The sequence below is a fragment of the Oncorhynchus masou genome, chromosome 24 (assembly GCF_036934945.1).
Source record: "Oncorhynchus masou masou isolate Uvic2021 chromosome 24, UVic_Omas_1.1, whole genome shotgun sequence".
NCBI lineage: Eukaryota > Metazoa > Chordata > Actinopteri > Salmoniformes > Salmonidae > Oncorhynchus > Oncorhynchus masou.
Genome location: NC_088235.1, coordinates 36405561 through 36428197, shown reverse-complemented (window position 1 = coordinate 36428197; position 22637 = coordinate 36405561). Strand labels below are relative to the sequence as shown.

Below are 22637 nucleotides of genomic sequence, written 5' to 3'. Positions count from 1 at the left end.
ATTTAATATAAACTCTCTCAATAAACAATACTACAAAAGTGAATAAGGGGGCTCTGTGGAAAATAGTTAGGAACCCCTGATCTAGAATGTAACGCTCTAGTGGACAAATGTGTTCCTTCAGTACCCCCCTTTCCTTCTCCCTTCCCCTCTCCTTCTCTACCACTTTCATGATTGGCCAGTGAAGAGGGTATACTGTGCAGGTTTAACCAATTAAAACCACAGAGAGAGAAAATTGACATTCAATAACAGAATCAGCTGCTTTGCATTTGGCAATAAAGGTTCGAAGGCTCCAGCGGTCCGCTACTGAAGTGTATGTTACCTGTATGTTCTGCAGTAGTTCTTGTTTCCTGTGGCGTATGCTCTCCAACTCCTGTTTCTCCTTGGGACTCAGATCATGAGGCACTGAGAGAGGGAGAGAGAGAGCGAGTGTGTGAAGTAGAAAGTGAGGATAATAGTGCTCTGGGTCACCATGGCAACACAGAGCCTACATCCATCAAATTGCACCCCAAACTCCAACCCCCTTCTAGCCAACTACTGAGGTGACATACCCCCACATACACCTTACAAACCAGCCCCCCCCCCCCATGCCAATTAAGCACTCAAGCGCCACACCAAGTACTCACTCACAAGACCAAACTAACCCTCCCAGGCACACACCTGAACAATATCTGCACTACAAAAATAAGAGAAAAGACAGAACACCGCGTGTCCATCCGAGAGAGAAAGCTGGACAAAGGACACACGTCACACCGTAGAGCAACTAAACAGAGAGGCTGAAGCTGTAGACCAAAATATCAGTTCCCATTTTGAAACATGGACATGAGAATAACATCTCCCTGGTGCGTGCACACCCACTACATGAGCCCCAAATTTCATCAGGGGAGGAGAACAGAATGGATTTACATATCAGCTTATGAAGTAATCAGGCCAGTGGTATAGTTTAGAGGTCAGTGTGTGTGACAGAACACACTGTCATCGCTCTACTGCCACTGGATGTGTGGTAGCTGCACCTTCAACAACAAAACACACACACTGTTGGCCTTCAACAACACACACACACTGTTGGCCTCTGCCTGTTTACTGTCCTTACACACACACGAGAAAAATCCACAAAGTAATTTAGGCTACTAAACAACAGTTTAGGTCTTCTACAAAATAAATTGAAATAACGATGCTTCGAGGGTGACTGTTGTTGATGTGTGCAGAGGGTCACTGGTTCGCTCCCGGGTATGGGCGAGGGGACGGTCTAAAATTATACTGTTACATACACACAATACCTCATAAAGTATTGTGAACATCACCGGGACCAAGCTTCCTGCCATCCAGGACCTCTATACCAGACGGTGTCAGAGGAAGGCCCTAAAAATTGGCAAAAGAATCCAGCCACAGACTGTTGTCTCTGCTACCGCAAGGCAAGCGGTACCGGAGCGCTAGGTCTAGATCAGCTAGACAGCTTCTACCCCCAAAACCATAAGACTCCAGAACAGCTAATCAAACGGCTACCCAGACTATTTGCATTGCACTCCACCCTCTTTCACACTACTACTACTCTGCTTATTATCTATGCATAGTCACTTTAACTCTTCCAGCATGTACATATTACCTCAATTACCTCGACTAACCGGTGTCGCCGTACAGGTACCCCCTGTATATAGCCTCGCTATTGTTATTATATTGCTGCTCTTTAATTATTTACTTAACACTTTCTTAAAACTGCATTGTTGATTAAGGAGTTGTAAGTAAACATTTCACTGTAAGGTGGTATTTGGCGCATGTGACAAATACAATTTGATAATGACAAAGCGAAAACAGTTTAAAATTTTGGCAAATGTATAACATTAAAACATGTAATACCTTATTTACATAAGTATTCAGACCCTTTGCTATGAGACTCGAAATTGACGTCAGCTGCATCCTGTTTCCATTGATCCTCCTTGAGATGTTTCTACAACTAGGTTAGAGTCCACCTGTGGTAAATTAAATTGATAGGACAAGATTTTTAAAGGCACACACACACCTGTCTATAAAAGGTCCCACAGTTGACAGTACATGTCAGAGCAAACACCAAGCAATGAGGTTGAAGGAATAGTCCGTAGAGCGCCAAGACAAGATTGTGTCGAGGCACAGATCTAAGGAAGGGTACCAAACAATTTCTGCAGCATTGAAGGCCCCCAAGAACACAGTGGCCTCCATCATCCTTAAATGGAAAACATTTGGAACCACCAAGACTCTTCCTAGAGCTGGCCGCCTGGCCAAACTGAGCAATCAGGGGGAGAAGTGCCTTGGTCAGGGAGGTGACCAAGAACCTGATGGTCACTGACAGAGCTCCAGAGTTCCTCTGTGGAGAACCTTCCAGAAGGACAACCATCTCTGCAGCACTCCATCAATCAGGCTTTTATGGTAGAGTGGCCAGACGGAAGCCACTCCTCAGTCAAAAGTACGACAGCCCACTTGGAGTTGCCAAAAGGCACATAAAAGAATCTCAGACCACGAGAAACACGATCATCTGATCTGATGAAATCTAAATTTAACTATTTGGCCTGAATGCCAAGCGTCACGTCTGGAGGAAACCTGGCACCATCCCTATATTGATGGCAGCATCATGCTGTGGTGATGTTTTTCAGAAGCAGGGACTGGGAGACTAGTCAGGATCGAGGGAAGGATGAATGGAGCAAGGTACAGAGAGATCCTTGATGAAAACCTGCTCCAGAGTGACCAGGACCTCCGACTGGGGTGAAGGATCACCTTCCAACAGGACAACGACCCTAAGCACACAGCCAATACAACGCATGAATGGCTTTGGGACAAGTCTCAATGTCCTTGAGTAGCCGAGCCAGAGCCCGGACTTGAAACCGATCAAATATCTCTGGAGACCTGAAAATAGCTGTGCAGCGACGCTCCCCATCGAGCCTGAGGATCTGCGGAGAAGAATGGGAGAAACTCCCCAAATATACAGGTCTGCCAAGCTTGTAGCGTCATACCAAAGAAGACTCGAGGCTGTAATCGCCGAAAAAGGTGCTTCAACAAAGTACTGAGTAAAGGGTCTGAATACTTATGTAAACGTGTTTTATTTATTAGCAAAAATTTCTAAAAACCTGTTTTTGCATTGTCATTATGTGGTATTGTGTGTAGATGGATGAGGAATTTAAAAAAAAATCAATTTTAGAATAAGGTTGTAACCTAACAAATGTGGAAAAAGTCAAGGTGTCTGAATACTTTAACTAGGCAAGTCAGTTATGAACAAATTCTTATTTTCAATGATGGCCTAGGAACAGTGTTCACTGGCAGCACGACAGATTTGTATCTCATTAGGTCAGGGATTTGAACTTGCAACCTTTCGGTTACTCGTCCAATGCTCTAACCACTAGGCTACCCTGCCGTATCAATCAATAATTTATTTGTTCATGTCATCACACAGCATAGGAGTCATTCATGATTTGAAATGCAATCAAGCACTTTAGTTTTAAAATACCTAAGCGACCATTGAATAATTTGCATAAACAATAAATAGGCCTAAACCATTACATTTCGAAAATTGCATTCAGAAATGAATATGACTGTTTTTAGTATTTGCTGTAATAAAGGCTTCAACAGACTATCTGGTACCCTTATCATTTATTTAGTGTAGTTTACATTGCTCCAAATGGTCAGAAAACATATTGTAAACAAACAGTACCTGTTTGGCAGACATAATATGCATGCAGCGCTTGCTCCTTACCTTCTTTTTCTTGAACTCCAGTATTTTCCACAACTAGTCAAATGTATTCCACATATCAGACTTCCCCTTTACAGCCTGAGCAACCAGTAAACATTCCGGTTTCGAGTTTGTCACGTGCTCTGCATCCATTTTGCTGTCACGTGTTACGGTGTTCAGAGTTTGTTACAACCAATTTATTGGTGTGATTAGGATATGCTATATGCTATCGGTCAGGCCCTATTGCAAAGCATACATGTGTCACGTAAAGAGAGCAAGGGTTGAAGGAATGTTTTTCCTAAACAAATTAGGGATTTCGGAAACAAAACTTCTCAGTCAGAAATGGCTGTAATTATGTTGCAACTTCAGCAACACTAACAGTGCGATACACACTGTTGATGTCCTATGGTGGTCGCTGCAGCGGGAGGAGAGTTTTTTTTAACACAGTGCAGCAAGTCTAAGCCAGATCTAGCTCGAGACGAAACGGTATGAAAATTTCATATCACAATTATAATGACCAAAATGAATCACAGTATTATCTCGGTATTGTTAACAATGTGCTGTAAATTTTCAAGTACTGATACACACAATTAAATAATTTCACAACGTTTTATGTTGAAAACCAACAAACAAATCAAATTAGCAGCACTATGCACTTTGTGTGCATAAACATTAAAATAATAACATTAAATATGTGGCCATGAGAGGTAAAGGTTTCCCTAGTGTGGGTTTTAATGAATACTACCTTAAGTAAGCAAATTAAATGTGCATATAAAAGCAACACAAGTAAAGCAATGTGCACGTAAGAACAATACAACCATATGTAAACAAATCCAATGTGCAGGTGTTGACATTAAAATAACACAAAATATGTAAACAAATCAAATGAACAGCACTGTCTGTTCTCTCCTTCATAAAGACATAAGGTGCTGCTGGCCTAACATCCTGTATGTATGTATGTATATATGTATGTATGTATGTATCTTTGTTCACTTGAGATTGAAATGTAAAAATGTCAGCATATTTTCTTTGTCTGGTTTAAGTAGTGATCTGCGAGGTTAGACAATGTGCCCGCTGGCACTGAACACTCTCTCTGATGGCACGCTGGTTGCCGGGATGCACAAAAGCTTCCTGGCAACCCTGGCAAGGTGAGGCAGCTATGATGCATGGCCCCTCCACCACACCAGTGGATCCTCTTCTGCTGGAATGGGTGGCAGAGACAGGTAGACCTTGATCTCTTCTTTCACTCTGTCTTCTGGGGTGGTTGGAATCTGACACTCTACACCTCTCTGCTGCCTTGTTGAGGTAATTTTTCTCAGCAACCCAGCCAGGCCTTTCCCCTCCGATGCCGCTATGGGGGTGTTGGAGGTGCTGCTGGGGATTGTGGTTCTTCCCTAACTTGTGCAGCTGTCAGCTTCAAGACCTCCTGGACAACCTCTGTGTCAACTTTTGCAGCCTCAGGCTCATCTAAAAAGCTCATTTTGAAGCATGGGTCAATGAAACAAGCCATATGTGCATGACTCCCTTTGCCTTCTCTGTGGATCTGTTGTTAAGGTCATCTCTCATTACCCTTTTCATCTCCTTGGTCAGGGATGCCTCCACCAGAACATCACGGGTGATGTGGTCCAGTCAGGCTTGATCTGAGGCAAGTGCATCTGTAAACTTGCTCAGAGGTTCAAAGAGCTGGCACAGTTTCTCCATGACACGTATGTTGGCATCCTTGGGCATCACATGCCATGTTCCTCTTTCTCCAGCCAGTGTCGCTGGCTGCTGTTGGCTGAGGAAACACTCAAGCATCTTGTGTGTAGATCCCCATCGGGTCACCACATCATGGATCAGAGCTTTCTGTGGCATGTTGAGGGTAGCTTGCTTTTCTCTGTTATCTCCTTCTCTCCCAGCTCTGAAAAGCCTTGGACCAGATGACAGCAGGCCTTGACTGCTATGTCAACTCTCTGAATTTTCAGAGCCTTTGAGATGGCCAGGTTCAAATTATGGCCAAAGCACCCAAGCCACAGATCTGGAAACTCTTCAAAAGCCTTGATCATGTTTGTTGCGTTGTCTGTGGTTATGCAGACCAGGTCTTTCTTGTTGATCCCCCACTCTTCCAGCATATTCTCAAAAAACTCTGATGTTGTGAGCCGAGTGATCTTCTAAGAAGAACTGTATTTCCAGGCAGTTTGATTCCAGTTACCAGTCTGGGGTGAGGTAATGGATAGTGAAGCTGATGTAGGGTTAACCACCCCTGCATTCATTGGTCCAGAGGTCAGTAGTTGCAGCAAACCATGTGCCTTGAGAAACGTTTTCCAACATCAGCTTTAGCCTGGTTGTACAGGTTTGGGATTTCAGTCTTGGAAAATAATGTTTGTGATGGAACTTTGTAGTGAGGCACGGTAACCTTCATCAGCCTCAGAAAGCCAGGCCTCAACAATTTGAAATGGCATCATGTCCTTTGCAATGTAATATGAAAGGGCTGCAGTGAGGTCGAGCATTTTTTTATGTGTGTGCATAAGTAGCCTGCCTGTTAAATGCTTGAGTGCCTGTGTCACAACTGTAGATGAGGGACCAGTAGCACCACTGGGTTTGCCTGCTGCACGCCCACTCTGTGAACAAAGGAATAGCAAATGTATTATTATTATTGGTGTTGTTACATTATTAACATACACACACACACACACGTCTATATTCTGTGTTGCATTTGAGTATATGCAATGACCCCATGCAAAATGTACATAAATACAAATGAGTCTTAAGAAGACAGTGACAGTAATTGCAATGAGCCCAACAATTGACATAAATACAGGAGTCTTGTATAGGACTCTATAGTGTTTCTCCTGTTGGAACAGTTTTACAACCAAGTCGATGACTGCCGGATTTTAAATGAACAAAAATATGTTGGTTGTGTGACTAAACTACATGACGTGTTATGATGTGCAATGGGAGAATAGAGTCTGCAGACACACGACGCATTCAGCAGCAGAACATGTAGTGTTTTTACAAGAGTAGGTAACACTAAAAACTTCAAGTTAGATAGACAAACCATGACATTTTCCCCCATTCCGAAGTCCCCACATCATGCATTGAGCTAAAAGTCAACTGACCTTGCATTCGCTATAAAGTAGTGGGTGGTAGTCACAAAGATGACTCAAGAGATTTGAAGTGTTTCCCCCTTTCGCAGGAAATTTTTTGTTGCATGTTCTGCAGACAGGGTGACCATCTTCGATTAAGTTTTCCACAGTACTCTTGTAAAACCCTAAATACAACCACACTTCAGATTTGGTCCTCTTAGGAGGCTGAAAAACTCCAGAGCACTGTCACTGCCTTCCGCCATGTTCTCACACAAAACAAACCCTAAGTTGCATGCTGCACCTGCGTCAGACTGTTGCTAACTTTGGTTGATGCTGAAGAGTATTTACAGTGAGTTTTTCAAACAGAGGTAATCAAACACAGTTTTAATGATCATTTAAATTTGAAACTAACTAAAACTACCTTTAGAAATTGTACCATGGTTTCTCTTGAAACCGGTAACCGTTTCATCCCTATGTCCAGCACAATCAAATCAATTGCGGTCAGACTCCCCTTTAGTCAATTGTGTGTCTTAATTATTTCATCAAAAAGTTTGCTTAAAGCATCAGAGAAGCACAGTGCATATAATTGATTTGATTAAAGCACATAGGATGCGTCTATATATGGAAAAATACACGTTTAAATAATGTTGACCAATCGATTGGTCGAAAGAACAGACAGCTCTTGGTTGACCAATACTTTTTTGTTGTTGTTGGGGACAGACCAAGTACACACATTTGACATTTAGCAGACGCTCAAAACTGACGTTGCAAGCACCATTCTCTACCAACTGAGCCACACACACACACTTTCTCCTCAGCTTATACTATAGTTTTCCTACCTGAGTGAGTTCGTCTCTCCCAGTCCTCCCACTGTTCCCAGTATAACACCGGTCCAGAAGCAGCTGTCTCCTAGGAACCCTTTATTCTGTCTACCAGTATCCAGACCCCACTCTCTAGCCTGGTCTACTGAGCCAGTAGGCGTTCAGTTCCAGTAGCAGAGCGTTGTGCCAGTCCAGCCCAGCTCAGTAAAGCTCACCAGTATTAGCGAATCTCGCAGTTAAAGAGTTATGCCTGAGTCCAGTCCAGTCTAATCTAGTCCAGTTTAAATATAGTCCAGTCTTAGTCCTTGTCTAATCCATTCACACAGTAGCAGCACTCTATCAATAATATAGTCCAGACCTCTCTCCCAGTACAGCAAACCAGCATTATTAGTTATTTCCCAGTATAACCCAATTGTATCCCAGTCCAGTCCAGTACCAGCTGTATAACCGACTGTCCCAGTCACTCGGAGCCCTCCTGCACCCGTCTGGCCTTCCAATTCTGTGGTGCGATACTGAAATAACCAACACGGCCCCCCTCTCTCCTCAGCAGCCGGGCAGATTGTCTTTAACTCTTAACCTGCCAGGCTCACCGACTGTCTGTCACACCACCACACTACAGGCTCCTAATCCAACACAAAGAGAAAGGAGGTTGACAAAGAACAAGGCTGGCTGATCCACCACACCAGAGAGGGGGAGAGAGAGCAAGAGGAGTGTTCAGCTCAATCACTTACCTTTTGTTGAAAGATCACTGACAGGACAGGGGGTGAAACCCTCCCTCTCAACTCCACCCTCTTTCCCTCCAAATATTAGGCCTATACACAGTCTCCACCCTGTGGACACACACACACCCACACACAGGCCTAGATGAGATATATGTGTGTGTGTGTGTCTGATTCTTCTCTCCGCTCATGACTGTCAGATTGTACACCAATATCCTCCAGCTCTGAATATGATCTCTGACTTAAAAACAGAACCATCATATAACAAGGGGTCCTCTATTCCACAAAATTGCATGAAAATTCCTTCTCCAGCACTTTGATTTTGCATTATTTAAACCAAATTGAACATGTTTCATTATTTATTTGAGGCTAAATTGATTTTATTGATATATTATATTAAGTTAAAATAAGTGTTCATTCAGTACTGTTGTAATTGTCATTATTACAAATAAATGTTAATTATTATTATTATTATTTTTTTTTTTATTATTTTTTTTTATTTTTTTATAAATCGGCCGATTAATCGGTATCGGCTTTTTTTGTACCTTCAATAAATCGGAATCGGTATTGGGGTTGAAAAATCATAAATCGGTCGACCTCTAGTAATCATTAGTCCAACAGTCGCAAATGAGCTTCTATTGGAGAAATTCATGTATGTTTATCCCCGTTTCGTTCCATTTAAGAAACGTTTTTCAACAGAATCGGTGGAATGAATACACCCCTGATCATGATCACACGCAAATCACTTCCATAGCAGTCACATAAAAACAGTATGATCACTTTGCTTGTTGTATATAACTCATGCAAGACATTTTATAGATAAAAGGATAAGTATGGTATCATTATTAAATGTGTGCATGCTTTTCTCCTTCGAGAAAACAACAGCCGATTCAGCCGATTTAAAACACTTCTGCGGTAGTTGCCGGGAGGATACTCTTGTGCATCCTCTGCTGAAGTAGGCAGGGATTTTTCTGCCAAAGAAATCTTTGAGCAGTCCGCCTAAGCATTTAAAAAAATAAAATGGTTAATACATTTTCGGGATAGATAAACACTTTCAGTGTAAACTTAAAAGTGACTAAAAGCAGATATAAATGTATGCAGAAAAGATAAATGGACCTATTTATTTGTATAATATAATCTTTGAGAACTAACAATCACCAAAATAAAAGCTAGACAGTCAAGGCAATTGAAAATACCAAAAACAATTAATTTAACAGTATTGGTCTTGTTATTAAGATCGAGCAAAAGAACACACCATTAACATTGGCAATTGAAGGAAATTGTCTTTAAAACAGCATAATTTAAAATGTTCTCAGCCTCCCCGAGTGGTGCAGTGGTCTAAGGCACTGCATCGCAATGCTAGCTGTGCCACTAGAGATCCTGGTTTGAGTCCAGGCTCTGTCGCAGCTGGCCATGGCTGGGAGACCCATGTGGCAGTGGGTAGCCTCGTGGTTAGTGCATTAGACTAGTAACCGAAAGGTTTCAAGGTCAAATCCCCGAGCTGATGAGGTAAAAATCTGTCGTTCTCCCCCTGAACAAGGCAGTTAACCCACTGTTCCTAGGCCATCATTGAAAATAAGAATTTGTTCTTAAATAGTTATATAAAGGTAAAATAATAAATAAAATAGTGGCCCAGCGTCGTCTGGGTTAGGAGAGAGTTTGCCGGTAAGGATGTTCTTGTCCCATTGTGCTCTAGCGACTCCTGTGGCAGGCTGGGCGCAATGCACGCTGACACCGTGTTTCCTCTGACACATTGGTGCTTCCGGGTTAAGCAGGCATTGTGTCAAGAAGCAGTGCATCTCATCTGGGTTGTGTTTCAGAGGACACAAGGCTCTTGACCTCCGCATCTCCCGAGTCCGTACGGGAGTTGCAGCGATGGGATAAGCCTGTCCAATTGGATACTACAAAATTGGGGAGGAAAATAATAATGTTCTCTAAAATTCTTTCAACAACTATGCGCATTGCCACACCCATCACCCTTTTCGATCTAGAAAAAAAAACACTGAGTAGACAATCGAGGAGGGAAGCATACACCTCGGTTCATCTACTATAGAATGACACTCTTCACCACTTATCGGTTTCCGGGGTCACGGAGGAGCAGAGGACAGACTTTTGCCCAATTAAGAAGCTCCCAGAGTCACGAGAGGAGTGCAGAGTGTGAGATATCAGCATCCCTTCAATTCACCCATCATCTCTCCTTTCCCACTCTTCTCTGTGACTGTATGACCCGGGGTCAGGGTTTAGAGGTCAGACTGGAGGGAGACCCAGAGACACGGGCCCAATCCCAAATTGAGCCCTAAACCCTATGCACTTGCAGAGGTCTGAGAGGATTTGACAGATGTAAGCAACATGGTAATAGCTCCACCTTGCCCTCTGATAGGTTAAGTGGAAGTTTCACCATATTGTTTATACCAATCAAATCCTCTCAGATCAAATCAAATGTTATTAGACACATGTGCAAATATGTAAATGTAGGTAGAGGTATTAAAGTGTCTATGCATAGATAATAACAACAGAGAGTAGCAGCAGTATAAAAGAGGAGGGGGGGGGGCAATGCAAATAGTCTGGGTAGCCATTTGATTAGATGTTCAGGAGTCTTATGTCTTGGGGGTAGAAGCTGTTTAGAAGCCTCTTGGACCGCTTGCTGTCCGGTAGCAGAGAGAACAGTCTATGACTAGGGTGGCTGGAGTCTCTGACACCAGGCATAGGATGTATGGGGGGGCATTTTGGATTGGGACACCCACTGGGCAAAACAAACTTCAGGAGTTCTCAAATTCTGTCTGTCTGTAAATTGGGAAAATACATATTGAACCAGGCACACATACAGGACAAAGCAAACCACTCTTTGGGGGGGGCATTTTGGATTGGGACACCCACTGGGCAAAACAAACTTCAGGAGTTCTCAAATTCTGTCTGTCTGTAAATTGGGAAAATACATATTGAACCAGGCACACATACAGGACAAAGCAAACCACTCTCCAGTGGCAATGTTGCGCACAACTCACACACACGTTGACAACTGTTTACCTATACAAATAAACATTTGATTGATTAAATTGACTTCTACCACCCCACACAACCTTTAATAGAAGAGCATCCCAACAACGTGTGTGCGAATGTAGCCTCTTTATATCATATCCTTTTAACTGAATCAATTGACCCTTTCATCATATTTATAGACTGACTCATTATGAATTCAGTGTTACACAACGCACACATAGCTGCATGGCCTCAATTCAGTCAGCTAAATGAACCTATTGTTCTAAGGTCGTCTGGAAATTTGCATAAGAAGGAAACCAGATTACAGACCTGTTGCGCTGCAGACTGGGTAAATTAAATTAATTTAGTCAGTCAACTTGAAAACGTACAGCTAAAACATTTGACTAACAGCCAACAGAAACAATGTAGCAAGAATTTAGAAGAAAGAGAAATAGCCGACAAGTATTAACTGTTTATAAAGCAAGGGCCTACATCAAATAGCCTCAGCGAGACAACGTTAGGCTAATTAGGTCGGTCGCTACTTACCCACTCCGTCTTCCGACTTCAGAACCATCGTGTAGCCTTTCTGTAAACTACGAATTATTTTAAAACAAATTACAGATAGCTAGTTACTTAGCACCACTTTATTTAAGAGCTCAGATTATAAATATTTTTGGGATGATAACTTTTTGTAGACTTTCTATCTTCAAATGTAACAGCTGTGAATTGACTCTGAACTGGGGCGTCCCATGCGGTAGAAATGAGGCGTGGTTTAGGAACACTTGCTACTGGGTAGCCAATCAGATGCTTTGCTAAAACCGAGAAATTGGAAGAGAGAGAGGTGAGAGTATACAAGGACAGAGAAAATGATAGACGAGAGAGAGGAAGAAAAAGAGAGAGGAAGAGGGAGAAAAATGGGATAATGGAGGGAGAGGATTTTAAAGAGCAGCTGTGTGCTTGAATCAGAGCTTCATTCACTAAATTTGGCCACAAAGAGAGGAAAACAGGATATGCTGAGATTAGGGAGAGAACCGGGGAGGAATATAGTCATAGGGAGCATTACATGATATGCCACTGATATCTGCAGAACCAAGGAGAAAAAGTTACTTAAAATAAGGTACACATCAGAATATATGAGTGCCTTGCACTGAATTTCTTCACATTTTATTGTGTTATAAAGTGGGATTAAAATTGATTTAATTGTAATTTTTTTTAGATAAACAAAAAAATGCATAACTAAAATATAGTCGTTGCATAAGTTCAGCCCCTTTGTTTAGGAAAGCCTAAATTAGTTCAGGAGTAGAATTTTGCTTAACAAATCACATAATAAATTACATGGACTCACTCTGTGAAATAATACGGGTTGACATTATTTTTTTATGACTGACCCTTCCTCTGTCCCCCATACATCAAACAGTATTGAATTTGAATTCCAAGCACAGATTCAACGACAAAGACCAGGGAGGTTTTGAATGCCACATAAAGAAGGGTAGTGATTGGTAGATGGGTAACAATAACAAATCAGACATTGAATATCTCTTTAAGCATGGTCAAGTTAATAATTATGTTGTGGATTTTATATTAAACCACACAGACACATAAAATATACTGTTGTCCTTCTGCACGGTGCTGCAAGACAGGAATGAAACTGCTCAGGGATGTTACCATGAGGCCATTGGTGATTTTAAAACCGCTACAATGTCTGTGAGGGTAGAAAACTGGTGATGGATTAACAACATTGTATTGACTCATCAATATTCACCTGAAGGACAGAGTGAGAATAATACAAATATACAAAATAATTTATATGAATCTTTAAAAAATATCATTTTTTTCTTCCTCTTTGACATTACAGAATATTTTGTGTAGATTGTTGACAAAATATTGCCAATTAAATACATTTTAATCCCACTTTGTAACACAATAAAATGTGAAGAAATCCAAGTGGTCTGAATGCTTTTGTAAGGCACTATATATATATATTATTGGAAGGAATATATTTCAATAGCAAATCTGACGTTTCTGCTTAAGGAGTTTCAGTCAAATGATTTAAACCATGGTGAATGGTGATTTTACCACAGTGGCAGGAGAGGGCAAGAGCTAAGAAAAAGAGAGGACTAAAAACACATTCAATGGACATTTTTATTGAGGAAGGTTTTAAGTACAGGAATAGGCACTAGATAGGCTTACTGTTCTTCAATCTCACTGTTAAGTTATATTTGGTGAGTTTGTTTTAAAACTGCTACATTTGTCTATGCATAAATGAGGCACACAGTGGAGAATGTCAGGTTCTATGGCTCTGGGTGGAGCAGGCAGAGGGAAGAATAAGCAAATTGGCATATGATGTACACACCAAAAACTGATGGTTCTAAATAGTACCAGATAGGGGTTATTTGGCTTGTAACCAAACCAAATTTGGTGCTACTGAATATAGAACCCTATTTTTAAAGTTAATAAAAAGAATAAGAACCATGCTCATGCGATTCTAAATGGAACCTGTATGGTGCTATAAAGGACCATTTCCCAAGGTTCTATAAATAACCATTAAAAAAGGTTCTATATAGCACCAAAAAAGGGTTCCTTTATGGTCACAACCCAATTTGGGGCTATATACGGAAAAAATGTATCAGAAGTTCTTTGTAGATCCTTTTGAAGAACCATACAGGGTTTTTTATTCTGGTCAGCCAATATTATATTGTTAATATTCCATCCATGTTACTTTAATGTTAATTGACAGGTTGAATCAGGTGAGCTACCTCTGGAACAGCTGGTGGTCCCTGAGAAGAGAATTGAAAACCACTGTCTGATTTAGTCAATCATTCTCATTTGACACAATGCCATACCTGAGTCTTCCAAAAGACAGCTTAATTGTCTACAATCATATATAATGTGTAAAAGCATAACACAGCACATTAGATAAGCTGGAATGACACAATCACGCACGGTTGTTCAAAAAGTGCTGTGAACAAACCACGCCCCCAAATAATTGAATGAGCCGCCTCCCCTTATATTTAATTAGCATTAAAAGAGCAAAGAACCCTTTTGTGAACTGTAAAGAACCCTTTTTTGAACTGTTGTATTTGTCATATGCACCAAATACAAATACCGTGAAATGCTTACTTACAAGTCCTTAACCAACTAAACAATTTTCAGAAAATAGAGTTAAGAAAATATTTACTAAAAAAAATAAAGTAAAAATAATTTAAAAAATATATATATACAGTACCAGTCAAAAGTTTGGACACACCAAGAGTGTGCTAAGCTGTCATCAAGGCAAAGGGGGCTACTTTGAAGAATCTCAAATATAAAATACATTTAGATTTGTTTAACTCTTTTTGGTTACTACATGATTCCATATGTGTTATTTCAAAGTTTTGATGTCTTCACTATTATTATACAATGTAGAAAATAGTACAAATAAAGAAAAATCCTTGAAAGAGTAGGTGTGTAAGGGTTTTCCTCTGGTGAAGGGGACCAAAATGCAGTGTGGTGGTTATTCATGTTCTTTAATAAAGGAACTAGACATGACATAACTAACAAAACAATAAATGCCCGAAAACCTAAACAGTCCTATTTTTTTTTTTTTTATAAAAAGAAAAAATATTATCTTCAATACGATTCATTCTTTACAACTCATAATTTACATACATACTCAAATAATGGTATTTTTAATTAAACTAATTAAACTAAACATAAACCCCAAACAAAACCTCAGGGGAGCATCTTCCCTCCCCGTCACCCTACAAAATACCTTTCCCTATCTCCCCGTCCCTAATCTATCTTCTTACAAATCTAAATGACACCCAGCCCTAAACCCCCTTTCCACCTCTCCCGAGCAGAATGCTGCCCCCACTTCCTCTCCTCCCTCTTCATCCTCCCCCTCAAATCTCCTTCCACTCTCCTCACTATCCCTTCCACCCCCCAATCTCTCCCTGTCTTCACCATGTTCTGCCTTGCTTCCCACAGCCCCCGTTTAAAGAGACTCATGAGAAGCCAGAGCAGAAACCTGTCCCTATCCGTCCCTCTCGCTCTCCCTACACCCCTCTCTAATCTGGCCCACGTCAATACAAAATCCCCCTTTACCAAACCTAACAACACCCGTGCCCTAGCCCATACTACTCCGGCAAAGGCACAGTCCCAAAAGACATGGCGCACAGTCTCCTCCCTGCCACAAGAGAATCTTGGACAGGTGGGGGATTGCACCAAACTATACCGGTATAAGATGGAACGTACCCGCAAACACTTATGAAGGCTCAACCAATTCAGGTCCTTGAGCCTGTTGTCCAGACCCCGCGCCTGCACTCCCTCCCAGACCACTTCCGAGATGCCCACTACAGGCGCCCGACTCCCTGCCTTTCTGACCTCCTCGTACAGGTGCCTATGATCTAAACCTACTCGGGCAACTTCAACCTCAGGGTGCGCATGCAGCCACTTGGCCGCATGACCAAAGTGCCACAGCAGCTGTTCCGCCCGAGGACCCGTGTTAGACCACACCATTATGCTTCTCGCCTGATACGAGAAAAATACCCGCAGGAGGTAACCGGACGGGTGTATCACTGGCTGAGCAAGCTCCGTTAACAAGAAAGAAACAAAAATTGTGTCCAGCTTGAGGGGAAATGTGGTACCCCCTACCTCCCTCCCCGATGGGACAGATCATGCGTGCCCTGGCGACCCACTCGCACCTGCCACTCCACATAAACTGAAACACAAGCCTCACTAGAGGCCTCCTCAGACAAGCCGGCAATGGGTAGATGTATGCCAAATACAAAAGAGACGGCAACACATCCACCTTTAGGACCAGGACTTTGCCCATAAAAGACAAATACCTAGCTTTCCACATTGCTAGCTTCCTCTGTACCACTGCGATACGCATGTTCCAGTTTAGCGTCGCTGAGCCGGAGGTCTCAAAATGGACCCCGAGAATCCTCAGGGCCCCCTCACAGAGAGATAACCCCCCAGGCACATCCGTTCTACCACGCAATCTTCCGAAAAACTTGACGGAAGACTTTGCATGGTTCAGAACTGCTCCCGACGCTCGGGTGAAATCCCCAAAGATGGCAAGGGACCCTGTCAGGCACGAGTCCTTGCACAATAGCAAAGAAGTGTCTTCGGCGTACTGCGTGTCAAGACTTCGAGGACCACTGGTCCAAGTATACCCCAAAACTTGAGATAAAACTCAGCCGGCAGCCCATCCATCCCAGGCACCTTCCCTTTTCCCATCCTCCTAAGAGCGCTCTCAACCTCTTCTAGTGAGATCTGGGCCTCCATCACTTCTCTAATGTCCTCCGGCAACCGCCTGGACAAGTGTTCTAAAAACACATTTCCCTGCTCTACATATATTTCCCTTTCCTTAAATAAACCTTGGAAATGATCAGTTGTCACCCTGACCATATCCTCTGGTTCTCTAACTATACTACCATTTTCTTCCCTAACACCATGCATTACCTTCCTACTCTGTCTTGCCCTAACCAACTTAAAGAACATAGCAGAACAAGTCTCATTATGTTCTAGAAAGCCACTATGCGCACGCTCCAGGAAAGCTCGAGCCTTCCGCTCCTGCAACTCCCTGAGCTGCGCCTTTAGGGTTGAGGATCTCTCCCAGTCAAACGACCCGCCGAGGTTGCCTGCCTCATATTCGAGTTCAATTAACCTTTGGATACGATCCACCTCCCTCCTCTCCTCCCTTTTTTTCCTCTTGCAATACCCTATTATAAAAGCCCTAATCCTCACCTTAACTAATTCCCACCACTCTAACACCCCCTCGCACATGGACCGGAGGCCCTCAAGCCTCCTAAAGAAACCATAAAACCCGTCAACAAAAGCCTGCTCCTCCAGCACATCACGATCTAGCTTCCAGTACCCCCTACCAAAGAGGCAGACTGGCGACCCCACCTGCAGGAGCACCCCGTCGTGATCCGAAAAGAAAACAGGCAACAGCCGTCCAGACAAATTACCCAAAGACATGGGTACAAAAATATAGTCAAGCCTCCGCTCAACCCCCCTGGAGTTACGCCATGTAGGACCGTCCATTTTCGGAGTAGTGTGCAGACCACCATCTACCAGACCATGGCAAGCCATTAGCCTGGCAATGGCGCCTGCACTGCTATCCCCCCTCTTCCTAAATCTGTATTAAAATCCCCCCTATCACTAATTTCCTATTTGTGACACACAGGGGCGTCAGACAGTCCACCATCTCCCTCCTGTCTGCCACCACCTGTGGCCCATACACCACCACTAATCTAAATTTACAATCCCTTATCGTGACATCCGCCCCTATAACCCTCCCCTGCATTACCACAAAAGAATCTTCCACTTTTACCTCCCTGTGCCCACACAAAATCCCTACTCCCGATGAGTGCACACCCCCAACACCCCAAACCGACTACCCCTTGTCTCACTCCCTCTTAAACCTACTAACATCCCCTCCATCCCTCAGGTGAACCTCCTGTAAAAAACAAAAATCAAACCCCACACCCTCCAAATAACCAAAAACCGCCCTCCTCTTAACAATATCCCTTAAACCCCTTACATTTAAACTAACAAAAGTAAAATTAGACTCCATGAAAAATTAAAAACATGTAATACACTCAAATTCCAAACCCAGACAGAAAAAAAAACAGGATACTCACCCGATGCTCCCCTGCTCCATATCTACCGGTGAGAACACCATCCGTAATCCCGACATCCCCCCCTCTTCCTCCATCACACCATCCCAGGATGCAGGAATAGTGTTTGGCTCCGGGGTGCCCTGCACCCTGGGTCTACCCCCACAATCCTCCCCCTCCCCAGTGTTGCAGCTGGTTTGGAAAAAATTTGGGGAGGCTGAGTCCCCAAACAAAAAACTCCCCACCTCCTCCTGTACCCAGTCCTGAGTCTTGTTAGGTGTGTCCCCACCCACACGAGGTTGAGGGCCTGGGGAAACCAGCAGCAACCCAGAGGTTTCTCCCACCCCCATCACTCTCTTGGCCATCCCCTCCCCCTCACTGTCGGCCAATCGCACCCTCCTCTTCATTCTCTTCTTTGGTGATGGCGGTAGTGGAGAGATACAACCCCCCCGCCAGCTCCTCCACCATACCCCTCATCTCTTCCACCAGGGCACTTTCCCCCCAGTCCACTTGCTCTTCCACCGTCTCCTTCTCCACCACTCCTCCTTCGCTTTCTTCTCTCTCATGCTCCTCCACTCGGTTGCCTTCTTCCGCCTCTTTTCCTGGTTCTTCTACTCCCGTGCCTTCCGTTTCCTTCTCTCTTCCATCTGCCGCTTCTTGCTCCTCTTCCTTCCTTGTGGCCTACCCCTCTGGACTTGTACTCTTGTCATGAGGCGTGCTTCCTTCCCCTCTTCTTCCCCCATCCCCCGCTCCTGCTCCCCCCCCAGCTGCAGACGCATATGACCTCTGACGGACCGGGCACCCCCGCCACAGGTGTGCTGACGAGCCACACCCATGGCATGTCTTAGGCTTGTCACAATCCCTCGCCTCGTGATCCTCAGATCCACAAAATCTGCATTTTCTCATGCTGCACGAGGCGAAAATGTGTCCGTAGGCCATACAGCGCCTGCAAAATGGGGGCTGACGTGCATAAAACAACGTCCCCCTGTTCTCCCTTGGGGCTGACATAGCAGGAGGATGGAGGTAGCCACCATGTCCCTTTGGGTCCTCCCTGAGGAGGGCCTGGAAACCTCTCCTCCCATTCCAAAACCCAAGGGAGTCTTTGAGGTGCCTAGCTGAGGAGACGTTATCCATGTATCTCCCCAGAAAAGCCCTCACCTCTTCGTCCTTAACGTAAGGGTTGTAAATGTTGACAGTTACAACCCTAAAGTTATTCTTCGCCAGGCTTGTTATTTCGTAGTGGCACATCGGCCTCTCACCTCCCACTGCTCTTGCCCTTCTCAGGATATCGTCGTGTTTTTCTTCTGTATATAGCGCCACGTCGTATGCCTCCTCCAACGAGTTGCCTTGGAAACAAAACACGTCCTTCACCGTCAGCTTTAGAATCCCCATCAATATTATCATTCCAATAGATTCCCGTCCTAAAGGCTCCAACTCCTTTTCCTTCCAAGCAAAACAAATTGTGTTGGCCAGCCCAATCCCAGGGACCGACCGTGTTGATGTATTTAGCACCATCTCCGCAAGGAGAATGGCGCTCGTTCTCTTCTCTTCCAAAACAAGAAAATCCAAAGTGACCGAGCCTATTTTTTTTATAAAAAATAATTTATTATCTTCAGTACCATTCATTCTTTACAAATCATAATTTACATACATACACAAATAATGATATTTTTAATTAAACTAATTAAATTAAACTAAACATAAACCCCAAACAAAACCTCAGGGGAGCATCTTCCCTCCCCGTCACCCTACAAAATACCTTTCCCTATCTCCCCGTCCCTAATCTATCTTCTTACAAATCTAAATGACACCCAGCCCTAAACCCCCCTTCCACCTCTCCTGAGCAGCATGCTGCCCCCACTTCCTCTCCTCCCTCTTCATCCTCCCCCTCAAATCTCCTTCCAATCTCCTCACTAGCCCTTCCACCCCCCAATCTCTCCCTGTCTTCTCCATGTTCAGCCTTGCTTCCCACAGCCCCCGTTTAAAGAGACTCATGAGAAGCCAGAGCAGAAACCTGTCCCTATCCGTCCCTCTCACTATCCCTACACCCCTCGCTAACCTGGCCCACGTCAATACAAAATCCCCCTTTACCAAACCTAACAACACCCGTGCCCTAGCCCATACTACTCCGGCAAAGGCACAGTCCCAAAAGACATGACGCACAGTCTCCTCCCTGCCACAAGAGGATCTTGGACAGGTGGGGGATTGCACTAAACTAAACCGGTACAAGATGGAACGTACCGGCAAACACTTATGAAGGCTCAACCAATTCAGGTCCTTGAGCCTGTTGTCCAGACCCCGCACCTGCACTCCCTCCCAGACCGCTTCCGAGATGCCTACTACAGGCGCCCGACTCTCTGCCTTTCTGACCTCCTCGTACAGGTGCCTATGATCTAAACCTACTCGGGCAACTTCAACCTCAGGGTGCGCACGCAGCCACTTGGCCGCATGACCAAAGTGCCACGGCAGCTGTTCCGCCCGAGGACCCGTGTTAGACCACACCATTATGCTTCTCGCCTGATACGAGAAAAACACCCGCAGGAGGTAACCGGACGGGTGTATCACTGGCTGAGCAAGCTCCGTTAACAAGAAAGAAACAAAAATTGTGTCCAGCTTGAGGGGGAAATGTGGTACCCCCCTACCTCCCTCCCCGATGGGACAGATCATGCGTGCCCTGGCGAACCACTCATACCTGCCACTCCACATAAACTGAAACACAAGCTTCACTAGAGGCCTTCTCAGACAAGCCGGCAATGGGTAGATGTATGCCAAATACAAAAGCGACGGCAACACATCCACCTTTAGGACCAGGACTTTGCCCATAAAAGACAAATACCTAGCTTTCCACATTGCTAGCTTCCTCTGTACCACTGCAATACGCATGTTCCAGTTTAGCGTCGCAGAGCCGGAGGTCTCAAAATGGACCCCGAGAATCCTCAGGGCCCCCTCACAGAGAGATAACCCCCCAGGCACATCCGTTCTACCGCGCAATCTTCCGAAAAACTTGACGGAAGACTTTGCATGGTTCAGAACTGCTCCCGACGCTCGAGTGAAATCCCCGAAGATGGCAAGGGACCTTGTCAGGCACGAGTCCTTGCACAACAACAAGGAAGTGTCGTCGGCGTACTGCGTCATCTTAACACGCAGTCCACCACTTCCAGGGATCAGCAGACCTTCCACCCCTGTGTCTGCCCTAATGGCAGCCCCCAGAGGCTCCATGTACAGAACGAAGAGGAGAGCCGAGAGTGGGCACCCCTGCCTGACCCCAGACGAGAGGTCAAAAATGTCACCCAAGTGACTATTTACACTAACTCGGCACCCCGCTCCGACATATAATGTACGAATCCATCCTATAAACTTCTCCCCAAATCCTAATCGACCTAACACTCTGAATAAAAAGGATCTATTCACGCGATAAAAGGCTTTCGCCTGATCTAGCGCTGCTACCATAAAAGGCAGTCCTCTATCTTCAACCCAAGCGATGGAGTCCCTGATTAACTGTAGGTTCCATCTAATAGAGCAGCCCTCTACCCCGCACGTCTGATCCTCATGAACGACGTAGGCAAGGGCTGTGCGCAACCGGTCTGCTAAAACCTTTGCAAGTAGCTTGTAATCTACACACAGCATGGTCAACAAACGCCAGTTGCCAAGGTCTGTTACTTCCCCCTTCTTATATAAAAGTGACAGCACACCAACAGCCATTGATCCAGCCGGGACCCCCGTCTCAAGGATGGCCTTCAAGACTTCGAGGACCACTGGTCCAAGTATACCCCAAAACTTGAGATAAAACTCAGCCGGCAGCCCATCCATCCCAGGCACCTTCCCTTTTCCCATCCTCCTAAGAGCGCTCTCAACCTCTTCTAGTGAGATCTGGGCCTCCATCACTTCTCTAATGTCCTCCGGCAACCGCCTGGACAAGTGTTCTAAAAACACATTTCCCTGCTCTACATCTATTTCCCTTTCCTTAAATAAACCTTGGAAATGATCAGTTGTCACCCTGACCATATCCTCTGGTTCTCTAACTATACTACCATTTTCTTCCCTAACACCATGCATTACCTTCCTACTCTGTCTTGCCCTAACCAACTTAAAGAACATAGCAGAACAAGTCTCATTATGTTCTAGAAAGCCGCTATGCGCACGTTCCAGGAAAGCTCGAGCCTTCCGAATCCTGCAACTCCCTGAGCTGCGCCTTTAGGGTTGAGGATCTCTCCCAGTCAAAACACCCGCCGAGGTTGCCTGCCTCGTATTCGAGTTCAATTAACCTTTGGATACGATCCACCTCCCTCCTCTCCTCCCTTTTTTTCCTCTTGCAATACCCTATTATAAAAGGCCTAATCCTCACCTTAACTAATTCCCACCACTCTAACACCCCCTCGCACATGGACCGGAGACCCTCAAGCCTCCTAAAGAAAACATAAAACCCGTCAACAAAAGCCTGCTCCTCCAGCACATCCCGATCTAGCTTCCAGTACCCCTTACCAAAGAGGCAGACTGACGACCCCACCTGCAGGAGCACCCCGTCGTGATCTGAAAAGAAAACAGGCAACAGCCGCCCAGACAACTTTCCCAAAGACCTGGGTACAAAAATATAATCGAGCCTCCGCTCAACCCCCCTGGAGTTACGCCATGTAGGACCGTCCATTTTCGGAGTAGTGTGCATACCACCATCTACCAGACCATGGCAAGCCATTAGCCTAGCAATGGCGCCTGCACTGTTATCCTCCCCTCTTCCTAAATCTGTATTAAAATCC

General features: G+C 44.4%; 1 protein-coding gene across 1 annotated transcript in view; it reads right to left on the bottom strand.

Moving 5' to 3' along the window:
- LOC135512109 (cytohesin-1-like) overlaps positions 1 to 11981 on the bottom strand; it is a 36355-nt gene extending 24374 nt beyond the window's left edge. Inside the window, exons 1-2 of the mRNA XM_064933779.1 lie at positions 11825 to 11981; positions 320 to 402 (exon numbers count right to left, since the gene is read on the bottom strand). Of these exons, the coding sequence (XP_064789851.1) occupies positions 320 to 402; positions 11825 to 11852 (111 nt within the window). The 5' untranslated portion in view covers positions 11853 to 11981. The remainder of the gene's footprint in view (positions 1 to 319; positions 403 to 11824) is intronic.
- Between the last annotated feature and the right edge of the window lie 10656 nt (positions 11982 to 22637).